Source organism: Papaver somniferum, chromosome 5 (assembly GCF_003573695.1).
Source record: "Papaver somniferum cultivar HN1 chromosome 5, ASM357369v1, whole genome shotgun sequence".
Classification (NCBI taxonomy): domain Eukaryota; kingdom Viridiplantae; phylum Streptophyta; class Magnoliopsida; order Ranunculales; family Papaveraceae; genus Papaver; species Papaver somniferum.
This window is the reverse complement of record NC_039362.1, coordinates 161,035,181-161,051,857: the sequence shown is the minus strand read 5'-3', so window position 1 is coordinate 161,051,857 and position 16,677 is coordinate 161,035,181. Positions and strand designations below refer to the sequence as shown.

At 36.7% G+C, this 16,677-nt stretch overlaps 1 protein-coding gene across 3 annotated transcripts; it reads right to left on the bottom strand.

Moving 5' to 3' along the window:
• Nucleotides 1-9,473: 9,473 nt before the first annotated feature.
• Nucleotides 9,474-15,513, bottom strand: LOC113283427 (far upstream element-binding protein 2-like). Of its 3 annotated transcripts, none has more exons than XM_026532673.1 (7): nt 14,998-15,513; nt 14,523-14,812; nt 14,216-14,401; nt 13,968-14,069; nt 13,785-13,859; nt 13,543-13,659; nt 9,474-11,012 (listed from the first exon to the last, which is right to left on the bottom strand). In XM_026532673.1, exons 1-7 carry the CDS (start codon nt 15,233-15,235, stop codon nt 9,747-9,749), a joined length of 2,274 nt encoding a protein of 757 aa, XP_026388458.1. In that variant the 5' UTR covers nt 15,236-15,513; the 3' UTR covers nt 9,474-9,746. The 3 variants fall into 3 exon arrangements, with proteins under 3 accessions (XP_026388458.1, XP_026388459.1, XP_026388460.1); XM_026532674.1 differs by having other exon boundaries at nt 13,788-13,859; XM_026532675.1 differs by having other exon boundaries at nt 14,523-14,806.
• Nucleotides 15,514-16,677: the final 1,164 nt, after the last annotated feature.

Below are 16,677 nucleotides of genomic sequence, written 5' to 3'. Positions count from 1 at the left end.
TCCCATTGGACATGACATGTGGAAGAGAATTAACAGAGGAAGGTTAGATTTTGTTGAAATCTACATATTGATGTCGAGAACAGGAAACCAGGGAAGTGATTAGAGAGCCGGTGAGCCGGTAGTCAGTTTCACAATTTTCTTTTATTTCTTTTATTTAGTTTTCTTTATAATAATGAGGAACTAGAATCACATGCTGGGATTACGGAGGAAGCGTTGTTCCAATAATAAAGTGGTACTTTCTTATTAATTTATTATTGCAATTTCTTTATGATTATTTGCACTGAACTATAATTTATTATAATATTTTGATTAATTAGTTGTGTTCTCTCTTGATGGTGCATGCTTAGCTTAGAGCTCTTGATGTTCCATACTTGCGATTAAAAAATTAATATTTTGGAAATCTAATATTGGCAATATCTTAGAATCAAATTGAACGTATGAATTGCATAAATATTGTTGTTAACTGAATCACTTAAAAATTGGTCAATGGTGGAATCCATAGTCTCAGTTCTTTCCATAATCTTAAATCTTAAATTAATCTTCACAAGTCCGAGAGAACGACAACCTTCTTACCACTATATAAAATTCGATCATGTAGTCCCACTGTTCTTTCTTCCTATCATAATCAGGATATCCATACATACATGTACGTAGATATTCAGGGCGACTAGGATCATGTTAAACAAGAAGATTAAACATGTTGTAACTGGAATCATAAAGTTCACAAGTAAATCCATCTGGCAAATCGGGCGACTGACTCAGGAGAATTTTTTTTTTGTCAATCTTCGTTTTTCATGCCCAGGATCATTAATTCAGGTGAAATCTACCAAAATTTCTTCTTGAATAAGGTGTATCTTCTGATGATTAGTCATTCAATCAGGTGGTGTTATGGATTCTGGTCATAAATCCACTATTTTTGAATCACTTAAATAAGATATGTTAGGTTTTAATAAAGTAAAAAATTCTCAGGTAATTCCTTCGATTGAATTACCTGATGATTTATTTGAGGAAAGTCTTAATCCTTGGAGTTTTTCGCTTATTGGAAGATTACAGTTACAACTGGTTAAATTTGTTGATGCTTCTATCACTCTTCGTCAACAATAGAAGTTGGTAGGAGATTGCAAAATTATTCCATTAGGAAAAGGTTTCTTTACAGTAAAGCTAGATAATGAAATTGATCGTCAATATATTAAGGAAGGCAAATGGGAGGTTCTTAATCAGGTACTGCAAATCAGGAAATGGATTTCTAATTTTTGACCAGAAAGTCAAAAAACTTCTAAAGCCATGGTTTGGGTTAGATTACCAAGTTTGGGTCTTGAATTTTGGAGTGAAAAGATATTGTTCATGATCTGTAAGGAAATTGGTACACCAATTAAACTAGATGAAGCTACTGCTAAATGTGAGGTTGGGTATTATGCAAATGTTCTAGTTGAAATCGATTTTGCAAAAACTATTCCTAACAAGGTTTGGATTGGCACTAAATATGGTAGTTTTTTTCAAAATATTTGCACCCAGTTTGTCCAAAGTTATGTTCTACATGTAAGATAGTTGTCCACTTCATTACAGAATGCATAGTTGAGAAGAACAAAATCCAGCAAGCAAGTAAAGCTCAGCCTAATATCATTATCAAACCTGCAACAACTTCTAAGCAACAAACTCCCAGAACTGGTAATTCCAATATACCTTTTGATATCTGTGACAGATCTGAAGTTGAAAAAAATGGTAATATTAATGACAGAAGGCAAAGTAGTACATCCAATGCTACAGGTAATCATTTCTTTGAAGAAGATACTATAATTTCTAATATTGTCACACCTGTTAATTTTCAAGCTACTAGTAACTCAATCTCAGCAAATATGAATAGTGGAAGATTTAATGCTCTTAACCAATTTGAACAAGAAGATGATGATGTTATAAGTTTTGATGAAGAAATATTGGCAGAAATGGAACCTCAAAAACAGATTCAAGCTACTGATGTCACTAAAGTGGATGGTGTAGTTAAATTTGTGGATGAAGGCTCAAGTAAAGTATCTGACAAAGAAAATGATAATACTCAAAGTATGACAGATCAGTCAGTTACAATTAAAGTACCACAATTACTCAAGATAGTTGATGAAAGTAATTTGCAAAATATTACTTTCAAATTTGTGAATGGTTCTAATGTAAAAGTAACAAATGAAGTAGTACAATTTACATCTTGGGCAAAGGTTGTTGAAAAATAAATGATAACAACTTCTTCCTCAATCAGTTCACCAAATAATTCAAAAGGGGTTAAACATGATCCAATCAACAACAAATATAATTTTAGAAAGAATCAGGGTAAAGGAGGTACCAAAAACCCATCTTCCAAACAATGGAGATAGCTTATTGGAATATCAGAGGCCTTAGGGGAAAAAAAGGGCTCAAGACAAATTATGGTCTCTGGTAAATCAATTTAGCCCTTCTTTAGTGTGGATAGCAGAACTAAAAGCTCATTGTAGTACTTATTTTTGCAGTAAATTAAATCTCCCAGGGATGCAGAGAGTGGATATTCGTAATTCTACTTCAAACAATAAAGGCAATATATGGCTTTCTTGGAATAAAAACTTAACTCAACCTACAGTGATATCAATGTCAAGTCAAATGGTTACAGTCAGTGTAGGATATGTACTTGTTTCTGGAGTTCATGCTCATGTGAAGTTAACTCAAAGAAGATTTATGTGGTTAGAGATGGAGGTGATAAATGATCTCAATAAGCCTTGGATAATTTTAGGTGATTTTAATGCTATATTATCTCCAGATGAAAAAGTTGGTGGAAGGTCTCCAAGTAGAGCTTCAATGTTGGAATTCAGTGAATGTTTAAATAAATGTGAACTACTTCAAGCTCCAAAAACATGAATGCAGTATTCTTGGTCTAATTGTCAACAAGGGAAGAAAAGAATATTATGTACTTTAGACAGAGTAGTGTTTAATCAAAAATGGTTGCAGAGATATGAAGATTGGGGTTATAAAGTAAGGCTCAGAATTGTCTCAGATCATTCTCCTTTTTTAGGAGGCTGCGCCAATATTCCAAAACCAAAAAATGTGCCCAGAAAATTTCAGAATATGTGGATTAGTCATCCTGAGTTTCTAGTTGTAGTTAAAAAAAAGTTGGTCTACTGAAATAGATGGTGATCCTGCCTTCACTTTTATGCAGAAATTGATAGAGTTAAAAAGAAATCTTAATGACTGGAATTGGAGAGTATTTGTAAATGTACAAATTAAACTTAAAGAAACTGAAGCAAAAGTCATGGAAGTTATGCAAGTATCAGATAATGATCCATTTGATTATGCTGCATTGGATGTGTTAGTAAAAGCACAAAATGAACATGCAAATAGAGAAGTGCAACTTAATACACTAATGAGACATAAGTCAAGAGTTAAGTGGATAAAGGAAGCATCAGCCAATACAAGTTTTTTTCATAATAATTTTAAAATAAGGTCTTCAAGTAATTTAATCAGCGAATTGGAGGATTCTGAAGGCAATGTAATATCAGATTATTCACAAATTGTTGATGCATTAGTACAACATTTTGAAAAAAAGTTTGAAAAGCTGAGTGTCAATATTAAAGAGGACTACTGGAAGTAGTTCCCCAGTTGATTAATGAAGAAGATCAAAAATTCTTGGATGTCATTCCTAGTGCAGAGGAAATAAATAATATAATATTTAATATGGATCTTGACAGTTCTTCAGGACCAGATGGTTTCTCTGGAATATTTTACAGAAGTTGCTGGGAAATTATACAAAATGACTTGGTGGCTGCAATTCAATTTTGTTGGAGGAGGAAATTCATTCCTAAAGGTATGAACTCTATTTTCTTAGTGTTGTTACCAAAAGCACAAGGAGCAAGAACTGCAAACCAATTTAGGCATATAGGATTGTGTAATGTAGTTTTTAGAATCTTTACTAAAATTATTACCACAAGGATGAGTAGTCTTATGGTGAAGTTAATATCTCCACAACAGTCAGCATATATGAAAGGAAGGAGCATACAAGAACAAGTATTACTTGCATCTGAACTGGTGAATGAAATGAAGATAAAAAGAAGAGGAGGAAATGTAGGTTGAAAATTGGATATCTCTCAAGCGTATGACTCTGTCAGCTGGGAATTTCTCATGAAAGTATTAAAGAAATATGGATTTTCTTCATCATGGTGTGATTGTTAATGACTTTATTTCAATCAGCAAGAACATCACTCATGGTGAATGGTGGTCCATGTGGATTTTTTTCAGTTGGGAGAGGGTTGAAGCGGGGAGATCCATTATCTCCAAACTTATTTGTGTTAATGGAAGATGTGCTGAGAAGAAATATATCACAGCTAGTTGCCAATGGTAAAATTCTTCCTATGGTGATAAAAAATGGTATACATCCTACTCATCTGTTTTTTGCAGATGATGTATTCATTTTCTGTAATGGATCAAAAAGAAGCTTACAAAATTTACTATCTCTTTTGGATGAGTATCAAATCAGTTCAGGACAAGTAATCAACAAAAACAAGAGTAATTGCTTTGTGGATGGTGTTACAGCTATAAGAAAACAGCAGATAAACGAAGTGGTTAATATGGAGTTATCACATTTTCCAGACAAATGTTTGGGTGTCATCCTAGCTCCAGGAAGAATCACCTCAGAAATGGTGTAGCCTATGGTGGAACAACTCCAAAGAAAATTGGCTACTTGGAAAGGTAAGCTACTTTCATTCCAAGATAGAGTAATCCTAGTTAAATCAGTCTTGTGTAGTATTCCCATACAATGGTTGTATATAAATGGCCATCTTCTGTTATCAAGATCTGTGGAAGATCATTAGAAATTTTCTATGTTTTGGTGATAGACAAAAAAGGAAGTCTAAAATAATTTCATGGAAGAGAGTGTGTACTCCATACAAGGAGGGTGGTCTTGGAATTAAAAGACTTGAGGTGTTGAATAAAGTTTTGCTCATGAAAATGCTATGGAAAATGATCAATTCACAGGAAGAGTGGGCTCTTTTCTAAAATGCCAAATTTGAAGACAAACATGGACAATGGATCACTACATGGAAACATTCATCTATATGGAAGGGTTTGAAATGGGCGTAGAATTACTTAAAAGAAGATATAAGGTGGAGTATAGGAGATGGAACAAAAATATCAGTTTGGTTTGACACATGGTTTGGAGATTCTCCACTAATAGACCAGATTGGTTTCTCTGAGTTTGTTCAAAATAATATAGGCATGAAAGTGGCAAATTTGTTGAATGGAAATTCCTGGTGCATACCTACTGAGCTGCAACCATTTATAACCGGTGCACACTTACCTGATATTAATATTGGTGAAGATAGGCTAATATGGACTGGACACAAGAGTGGCAAGTTTGTAACTTCAACTGCAATTGAGAGAGTAAGGGAAAAAGAGCCAAATCTTGTATGTCCTACTTACATTTGGAAACCATTTATGCATCCAAGTATTGCTAGCAACATTTGGAAGTTGCAGCAGGGAGTATATATGGATGATGAGGAAATGAAAAAGATAGGCTATGACATAGTTTCAAGATGCTTCATTTGTCAAGAAGAACAAGATAATATGAGTCATACATTATAGCAATGCAAATTCACTTTGGAGATATGGTCTTGGATGAGCTCAATTTTTGGATTCAAAAATCCAAACTCTTTTAAAGACATTTGTGTAGCTGCCAAAAACAAAAGTCCCATCATAAAAGAAATATGGATAACAGTTCCCTGTACAACCATGAGATAACTGTGGTTTCAAAGAAATAAACAACTATTTGAGGAAGTGAAAACTCATAGTAATAGTTTTAAATGCAGAATATATAAATTAGTACAAGAAGGAAGTCACAGAATGAAAGGAAATAAGTGGAGTCAAGACTATGATTCTCAAGTACTATCTTTCTTCAAAATTGGTGACAGAAACATCAAGTTTAACTGCATCAAAGAGACTTTCTGGATTGCTGCTGCAGATGGTTTCACTCTATTTTGTCGTGCTGGAATATCATTTGGTGATCCAGGAAATGCAGGCATTGGAGTCATTGCTAGAAACTGCAACAATCAGGTAATTGGTACTCTTACAGGTGGAATTGGTGTTGCTCTAACTTCTATTGCATGAGAGTATGTTGTACTCTGTGCACTTTAATGGGATGCTTATCTAAAGTGCTCCAAGATAATCATTCAGTTAGATTCAAACACGGTCATTGAATGTTTTAAAAGTAGTGAAATTCCTTGGTACATCAGAGCAAGATGTCTTTTCTTGTAAATTTGTTCATTGTTTAAAGGAGATAAACTTCACTGCCAACACATTGGAAAACAAAGGAGTAGGTTTGAATGCAAGAGAAAGGATCATTCACTTGGGAAGACCTCCATTTCTAAAGAGAATTGAACTTCCAGAGTAGCTTATTTTAGCTTATGTTGATCTAAAAGTATGTCTTTTCTTATAATTTTACTTTATCTCCTTGTTTGAGCTAGTCTTTTAGCCCTGTAATAATGTGGTCAGTCCATTTGGTCCTGTAAAACTTTTTTTTATGGTTTTGGCCATTTAATTAATAAAATGTGTGATTCAGCAAAAAAAAAAAATGTAAAACCATCTTTCCAAAAAATGACTAAACCACCAGATAATCCTATAGGTTCAATGAAAGCTTGATTGGGGTATTGAAAATGACTTATGAGATGTCGACTTTTATCTTGAGAGATTTTGGTCTCTCATAAAAATATTATGTCAGAATTCTGAGTTTTAACAAGATCAGAAAGGTGATCTCTAGTACTAGTGGTCTTTAGGCCTTGAACATTCCAAGATATGAGTTTCATAGTGTTAAATAAATGGACTTCATAGTTTAAAACAAAAATGAAGTGTAAAAAAAGAGAAAAAAACCTAGTATCAAAAGTGCGATAAAGAATTACGTGACCCTATTAAGGCAATAAATGCATGCAAGGAGGGGGAAAAGTGAGAAAAAAACAGTGGAAATAAATTTTGACTATGACAGAAATAGTAATCGAAAGTAGCGAAGCAATAAAAGAGTTTATAGTTGTAAGAAATACCTTACTCTTCATTAATGCATTTCCAGGTTGTTCTCCTCGAGTTGTGCACCTTTGAACTTCCTGAGAGTCTGTGATTGCATTATCAGTGGTATTGGTAGAAGAAGACTCGAAGTCATTGACAAGGCTGGTAGAGTCATTGGAGATTCTAGTTCGTTTACCTAGTTTAATAGTGTCATCTTCATTAGTTTCACCCTGACTTAAAAGGAAATCTAAATTGATACGAACACCATCCTTAGGGGGGATAAAAGTAGCAGACTTGGTAAAATTCTTTTGGTTCTTTCTAGAAACTGGAGCATTAACAGTTGGAGTAGTCGAAATAGTCTTCCTCAAATTACTGACTTTACCGAAGAAGTAAGGTTTTTCATGAGCTTTGGCCAGATATTCAGCAACATCTTTGCAAATACATTTACAATGCTTGATTATGTAATAGTCGGTACAAATACCTGGAGGTTGCCTTTCATAATAGAACTAAATCCAACGAGTAACTCCTGCATTGGTGATAACCTTGACTCTTCTGCATAAAGGATTAGTTAAATCAATATTGACACGGACTTTGAAACGGACTCCTCCAACTGGGATGGGATCTTTTGGTTCAAGAGCAACAACCTCCCCCATGATTTCTCCAATTTTAGTGACAGCTGCTGCATTCATATGCTCAGGAAGAAGAAACTGAAGTTGGATCTAGAATTGTTGAAATCCCCAATGTTTTTCAGTGTAAAACATGTCAGGTATGTAATCATGAATCACAAGAAGTTTCTTGTTGATATTCCAAGGACGCTCATTAATTACATTATTGAGTAGGATCCAGGTGTTGAACTTGAAGACGAAAGTGTTTGGATCAATCTCGACAATTTTGAGATCTTATTCATTCATGAAAGGCCGGGTAAACTGAATGTATTATTCCTCTATTTCATGTGTCATTCTTCCTCCAATGATGACTCTTCCTATGGCACTGGCTTCCCAAGCATTACCTTCTTCTTCTTCTTCTTCCTATTTTTCATTATTCTTATCTTGTTGAAAAATAACCATTTCATTGGTGTCTCCAAGATCAAGAACATCTTTCTTAATATTGTTGATGAGTTTTCCAACTTGAGCAGAATTATCTTCTTCCATATTGATGGTTCTGAAATTATTAGGGTTTGAAAGGTTTTGATTGTAGATAAGACCTAACTCGATAGGAATAAATAGCCTAGAGCGGATATAGTCAATGAAGAACAGGATTTTGTTACTCTTTTCCGAGTTATACGAATTAAATCTCGAAGATAATTGATTCTTATAACTAAGGTAACTAGGCATAGCCAAATATAACGGCTGACTCTGAATTTGAATTCTTTTTGAAATTAAGGAATGGCGGGCTAGTTGACTAGACCTGTTTACTTGGTTGAGTCGATAACAAGTCTTCTTCAAACCATAACCAGAGAAGCAATCACTTAATATGCAGATGTTCAAACGAACAATGATAAAACGCTCAGCAAACGCTATGAACACAACTATAAAAGTACCAAACGCCATTAGAGCAGCCACAACCTGTAAACACATCTTAGAAGAGAGAGGATAAATTAGTTACACATAATAATAGTAATGGAAAAAACTTACGCAAAAAAGAAAAACGAAAGATGAATACCATGGACTTTTGCACAAAACAGGTGAAGTTTTACTAAACCCACCCATAAACAAATTTAACGCGGTCTACCTATCCGCCCAATCCCCACCAACCATATTAACTTTTTTCTTGCGTGTAGGGAACAACTGTCTAGCTGTATGACTCTACCATGCATATTGAATATCTAAAACCACTTCTTTCAATTATTCTAAGAATTCATCAATAAATGCTGATCTACTTGAAACTGTCAAAAAATAACATCAAACGAGAAAAAACAGCTACAGTTAAAACCAGGGGAAAAGCCAACTGGTTTTGAACAAGCAAGAAGATCATGGGCGACGAATCTGTTTGGGTCTGAACGATTTTGATTTTATTTCAGCTGCCATGTTTCTGATCTACATTAGTTATTGATCTCTGTAATTATGCTTTTCTGATGACTTAATGATTAAGGGAGGTTATTAGCATTACTAAATGAATCTGAGTTGAAAGTTTATGTTTTGATGCAAGTGCCTTGATTGGAGCTAAGCAAACCATCCGGCCAGTGAGTTTTTTTCTTCTAAAATTGCAAAAGACAACATTAAATTTTCCATCATCCGTTCAGTTCAGTGATGAATCAGGAAAACTCTGCCATGTGGGCTAACTAGCAAACCGCACTGGTGCCGAATGCGGCACACCAAAAACCTACAACCTTAATAAAAATCAAGGTGCAGGCCACAACAAATAAACTAGACCCATAATGGAAGGAACCCACGGATAGATTTGTTAATGTAATTTATTTGTTTAAATTTTTCAATGATTCCACCACAGTTACCACACTAATCGATCAGTGATTATATAAGCCTAATTGATTAATAAAGGTAAAACAGAGATTTTGGGAAGGATCAGAATCATCAGATAACAGATGTCCTTTTAACTAGCCAAGAAAAAACAACAGTTTCACCTAGGACAAAGGAGAAAAGATAACACCCAAAGCTACATAAAAATCCCACCTACAAAGCAACTTCTCATCCACTCCTAAACTATATGACATGACACTGCATGTATTAGAAGCTACCACTAGAATAATTTCAACATGTTACTCCGAACTTCCAATAGAAAGATCATCAATGGTGACCGCCACCATACATCTGTTGTGTAGAGTCAAAGGACACCTGTTGAGGTACATTCTTTGCATAACCACCAACCGGTGCAGCTGCTGCAGCTGCTCCAGGGGCACTCCCATAACCAGCTGATTGAGGTATAGGCTGATCATAACCTGTTTGACTTGGAGCTGGTTGTCCATAACCTGCCTGACCACTTGCTGCTGCTCCATAACCTGATGCTGCTGGGTTGCTGTATCCAGCTTCAGCAGTCCCAGGATACCCGTAGCCCGCACTATTGGGAACTGCTTGCTCACCATAACCTGCTTGAGTAGTCACATATGGGACAGGGCCACCTTGAGCATATCCAGGTGCTGGCTGAGCACCGGGTTGACTATAACCAGAATGGGCGCCTTGCTGAGCGTAAACATGAGGTGGTTGCTGCACGTACGCATCATTGGAAGCAGCTGGTGCTGCACCAAATGGAGGATATGTTTGCTGTGAAGGCCCACCAGTTGCTGCTGCATATGGGTATCCCTGCTGAGTTGGCATATTTGATCCATATGTACCTTGATATGGTGGCATCTCTCCAGGTTGACCAGTCCTAGGACCAGCATATGTTTGGGAAGCAGGTCCCCCCTGTGGTGGCATTCCATATGCAGGTGGCTTACCAGGATTATATGGTTGTTGCCCATATCCCGCCTGAGAGTTAACTGGGGGTTGCGCACCATATCCTCCTGGCTGTGGATTTCCATACTTTTGGTCTTCGTATCCATGCCCATATCCCTGGTTTGCAGGAGGAGCTGTTTGTTGATAATTAGGGGGCTGCCCATACTCTAGACCACCTTGTGGGTGCGGTCCGCCATAATAGCCGCCTTGGGTTGATGGGCCTGAGCCACGAACAGGGGCTGCTGCATTGGAGATGGGAGCATGTGTTGGAGCATCAGCTGCATGGCCACCACCTTGGCCTTGCCCATGGCCATAGTAATCGTAACCGCTACCACCTTGAGAATGATGAGGTTGTGCAGGACCCGAAGGTCTTTGGTGATCCCAACCACCATTAAAGCTACCACCTCTGGGACCAGATTGTGGAGGATAGCCACCATAAGTGGGAGGTGGCATATAATGCGGATTGTGAGATGAATGCATTCCTCCCCTTTGCAGATAATCATAGCTCGATCCATGTGCAGCTGCGGGAGCACGAGAACCACCCCAAGAATGTGGACCAGAGGCACCCCCACGAGAACGTTGATTATATCCACCAGAGAGAGGTGACCCCCTCACAGGCAACTGTTAAAAAGAGATGGTACGAACGGTTTAGTCAATACAGATAACAGCACAAATCTTGACATTTTCAAGTCAAACAACCACAAAAGACCTTTGAATCTTAATCATATGATGCGAGATTTCAAGCAAAATTTAAACAGCATTCTGTGTCATGCAATTCATACATAATGTAACACCACATACAAATATAACAGTATTAACACATCTTCCATTTATGAAAATATGGCATGAAAAGTTTACTAATATGGTTAGCTGTACAAAAGGAGGCACAAAGATCGGGGGAAGAAGTGCATAATGACATAATAAGTGAACAATGTGACAGATATATGGCATATGCAGGATTTTTATTTTCTTAATCATTATTGGCATTCAAATGGATAGCCAATAAATGATCAACAGCAGCAGGCCACATATGCTCCACATTTAAGATTTAGACTTGCACCTACAATAATATAGTTATGTTGTAAAACTGGCAAATCAGTTGTGCATGCAATATTTATACTGCCTAGAAGCTCGGGAGTCCTACATATATTGCCCATCCCTAAATTATGAGAGACAACATTTCCACCCTCCAACGCTAGGTATGGAAGCGATTCAGATTCACCACATCAATATATATCCTCAAATTACCCCTGCGATCTGACAATTGATAACTCTAGTAAATACATAACTACAGCTATAGGCACCTAACACCAGCCCTCTTAACCACAAACCGACCTCCAAGGCCCTATTTGGAAGTAACAGAAGTCCTCAAGTTAGCGAAAACACTTTACACCCTGCGAAGTACCCCAAACCATACTTACAACAGCTGCTGAAATGAAAAACCAACCAATGCCTTTTGAAGGTTGGGAGAAAAGATTTAAACAGCTATCAAAATTAAGCAGAATTGCATACTTGATCAGCAAATCATATACAACTTCCCCATTCCCTATATGTCAAGACAAAAAGGTAACACAGAGTATACGAGTCCTACATTCCGTAACTTTCAAAACAACTAACATATTCCCCCATGGTTTAGAATACATTCATAACTTTCAAAACAACTAACATATTCCCCCATGGTTTAGAAGCAATGCTTAATTTTCCAGTATGATTATAGACAATGAAATTAGTCAAAATCACACCAAATAGATCTTACTCTGAAAACTGACATCCAGCAAACAATACTACTCTTCAATGCACATCGTGTTAGATTGTTTGATCTCTGCTAACTTCCACTATGATATATAAATTCAGCATTGTTGAGTTCACAAGTATACAGGTTTGTTCTAGCGCTTATATCATGCATAAAACATGTGGGGTACTAGGTTATCACAATATAGTTTATCGCATTCGAATGGCTTTTTAATTCTTAAAGACTTAGGAGCATTCTTACCAACTAGAAACATATGGCAACCGCGAGGTTTAAAGCCTGATACCTTTCTTCAGTGGACCAGGGTGGAGAATGATTGTCTATTGCTACACCATGACAATGTTGACCCCATTTGAAAGGCAAAAGCCCAATCTGCATTTTGAAAGCCAACCAATTCGAAATCGGCACCTTCAACATAAAGAAACCATGGCAACCGATATCTTAAACTGAAAGTAAGATCTTCCTAGCTACATTCATATGATCTTCACATGGATCATCAATAACACAAGCTTGGTAAGAGTTCAATTCAACAAAGTATGCTCTTGATCCCATGGTGAGACTATGCAACATTCTTTCTGCATCGAATAAACGGTCGATGTACAAGCCAGTACATGTACTATTTTCAAACAGATGTAATAAGTGGTTCACGTGTTCCACTAGTTTGATGGATTGGCATAATACAGACATACAACTTTAACCAAATACTAGGACACTAGAAGTGTCTTAAAAAACACAAAAGCTTGTGCAAGGAGAACGAATAGCTGATATAATTGTTTGCAAACATAAAAGCAAAAATAAAGATGCTGAGAGGGAAACAAAAAGATTCCATTCCAGCAAATTCAACGTGCTTTCCGGTTTAAACGGAAGTAAAAGCCTAGCTAAATATTGTGTCAACTGAATGAGTTCTAAACAAGTTTATAAGTTAAAACATGCATATTTTTATCCTATGTTTAGCTTCTACAGTAACCATTAGTATAAGAGGGTCCAAAGAAAACAACTAGCAGCAATGTGAATACCTAAAATAATTATTTGTTATATCAAATGTAACTGGGTTACTTAGAAGCAAACAGAAATTATCATCAACACACCTACTATTTCTGGAGTAACATGCATATCCAAGAAAATTCTCCATTAATGTTACAAATGAGCAGGGTGGGTATCTCACGCTATCATAAGGATATTGAGACTGTGGACCCAAATAATAAGTATCGTTCAGGCATGTAACTAGACTAATTAGCTTTCAGTGAAATGATTAAGACATGCTGGTTCAAGATAAGATATATAATATCTCATACTTGCATGGTTGCACCTATTTTAATGACTATGTATGGACACATTCAAGATAAGATATACATGATGTAATGAAAACAAGAACAAGAGAAAGTGGGTAATCAAACCAACCTGATTCATAACTTCCTTTATCATTTCCCTAGCAATCTCAATGTGTTTCTTATCACCCGTAACTCGCACAATTCTTTCCTTTGATTGGTCACCGTCAGGAAGATGTTGTGGAATAAGCTAAAAGAAACAGAATGTTAGATGATTGGTGGACTCAAACATATGAGAATCATATCGATCTTTTTGATCAAAGTCCTCATATTGCATCACAAGGTACACTGCAAACAAAGCCTAACGGTATCAACTACCTGGATTTTTGCTCCTGATCTTGTCTGTAAGGATTTAATCGTTTCACCTCCCTTGCCAATGATCAAACCAACCTGCATAGAAATTGTGCTTGTAAATTAGACACAGTAGAGATACCCCCGAACTGTGGTAAAACTGCTCGCACTTTAATTTACTAAAAAGAACAGCAACAAGGACCAAACCTTCTCATTTGGGACTTGTATCTGAATTTGATCAGCAGCTCCACTAGCCTGCACGGTATTAAAACCTCTGGCAACAAGGGAAGGAGAACCTCCTGCATCAGCCTAAATGAAAGCAGGAAAGTATCAATAATGTACCCATATATACTGATAATTGATGTAATATGAGAGAATATCAAGGACCAGAGGAGGAACAGGGAGAAACTCTGTTATAGTAAACTATTTACTATGTTAAGAAAAGGAATATATACCTCTGCAATAACATCCCTTATCAATTTCTCAGCTTTATTTATACTTTCAAGGCTTCCAATTAATTCAACGGGTCTGGTTGTTGCATATCTATCAGCTTCGGCATCTCTGGTGATTTGAATTTTAGCTCCTGAATTATTCTGCAGTAACCGAATGGTCTCCCCAGATTTGCCTATAAGAACACCAACCTGCCAAGAAGCACAATTGTCAAGATTCATACAGCACGTCACTACTATCAGATACCACAATAAGTTCCAGAAACTAAGAAGACAGACCAATAGGAAAATAGGATTCACCCATTTGACACACCTTATTATTAGGGACCTCCATTTTGCGAGTTGTACTCTGTTGTTCTTGTTGTTCAGAATCCTCTCCTGAAGGCTGCTGACCATCTGTTGTCTGCTTATTATCATCGGATGGCTGTTGAGCATTGCCTGTCTCCAGATTCTCTAGTGTTGAATGCTCTGGATTCTCTGTATCAACATTCCCAGCCAATGAATTTTCAGCATTGTCATCTTGAGGATCCACCTCAGATGCCTGCTCCTCATTCTTTATTAGTTTAGAATCCGACTCTAAACCTTGGTGACCATTCTCTACAGCTGGAAAGAAGTCTTAATTAGCTTCAGAGACATAAACATGAAAATCTTAGGGTTTCAATAAACACTCAACATTGCATACAAAATAATCCCTAAAATACAGCATTACTTTCAAAAACCCCAATCCTTCAACATAATAACCTAATTCGCTATGTATAAAAGAAACTAGAGATGATTAATGTATATACCTGGAGCATCAGAATCATCGTCAAGACGAGGTCGTTTCGCATCAGGACCGGAGTCAGTAACCTCATCCGAGTTCACATTCAAATCCAAAGAGACGTCTCCCTGATCTTTTCCAGAAACTTCTTCTTCCTCGTTTTCTTGAGGCTCAAATTCTTCAAGCTTCCTCTTATTATCAGATGGAACGGAACTAACATCGTTCCCTGTCTCAACTGCGACCACTGCAATTTCTTCTTCAGCCATTGAATTTTTCTCTAGATCTTCGAACAAAACTGACTAAAATCCTCTCTCTCTTATAATGAAAGAACAGCAAACCCTGACCCTAGTTATTTGAGCAACCAAAATTTGGGGATTTAAAATCTCTAGGCTTTGAGATATGGGGGATAGATAATACACAATTTCCTTACATCGGGCAAGGGTTTAACGAAGAGGTGGAATATGAAGAGATAGAAAGGAGCAAAGATGGAAGAAGAAGGGGGGAGGAGGAGAGAACACGCGCAAAATATAGGGTTTTTCTATGGCCTTGAATGTATAAAAAGAATGACGACCAATAGTGGTGCCGTTGGATTATATTTACTGGGATTACCGTGCCATATAGCACGAACATGAGGAAAACTAAAGAAGCCCATTTGGCCGGCATTGACTAAGGCCGGTTCGTGTGGGCATGGCAAACTTGAGAGTTTGCCATTTTCGCACCCATCATGGAGCTGGCAAGCTGGCAAACTGGTCTGGCTAAGTGGGAAATTTGCCACTTAGCCAGGCCAGGTCAAATTTCCACCAAAAGGTCGAGTCTCGACCGCTCGGTCAAGACTACACTTTTCGGTGTTTTGAATACCAGTAGCGGCTTTTACAAGACCGGGACGTGTAGTCTACACCGATGCGTAGAATCTGATCCAACGGCCATAATATTTCCCCTATAAATGTCAAATTTCTCTTCATTTTAACTCACACATTTTTCTTGTTTTCTTAGATTTTTCAATGGCTCAAAACATGTCTATGGCTCAATTCATAAAAGAGCAACATGCGACTGAAAATCAAAGAATTGAACTTAGAGCTAGTGTGCAACATGAAATAAGAAGAGCAAATAGTTGGAGAGTTTCACAACAGCAAATTTAGCACGTTAGAAGATGAATGCATCTGCAGGAATTATGTTCTCTTCATTAATCATCTAATCGTTGATGGCGCATTACGGATTATTTCGTTTTGGGGACGCATTTTACTGAAATTTGAAGAAGAAACAACGAACCTCAACAATCGTGATTTGTTGGTGTTGAGTGCTCGGTTCTCCATAATTTTTAATAATGTTAACAAGTATATTAGTATGATAAGGAAAGAGGCTCGAAACATGAGAAGTGGTGAAACCCTGCTGGAAATTGATCAAAGATGTCGTGCAAAGTGGCTCCTTGACAACGGAAAGCAGTTCTGATATGCAAGTTGTTATGAAATCTTAAAAGTGTTTCCAAATTTAATCTAATGTATCAATTCTCAATTTTAACTTAAATAGAAAAATTTAAATGAAGATTATTATTTATCAAACAAAAGTGCAATTACATTAACGATTTAAACAAACCACGATTCATATTAACGATTAACATTTATCTAATACTAATGATTACCAAATATATATTCCCCTAAGACTATTGATCTTGTGAAAACTCATTATTTGGACTCAAAGATGGTGGTTG

Coding starts and splice junctions, on each gene's coding strand:
- LOC113283427 (XM_026532673.1), bottom strand. CDS start 15,235: ATGGCTGAAGAAGAAATTGCAGTGGTCGCAGTTGAGACAGGGAACGAT. Junction 14,070..14,215: donor TAAGGGATGTTATTGCAGAG/GTATATATTCCT, acceptor GCTTTCATTTAG/GCTGATGCAGGAGGTTCTCC. Junction 13,660..13,784: donor CAGGAGCAAAAATCCAGGTA/GTTGATACCGTT, acceptor TGTTTCTTTTAG/CTTATTCCACAACATCTTCC.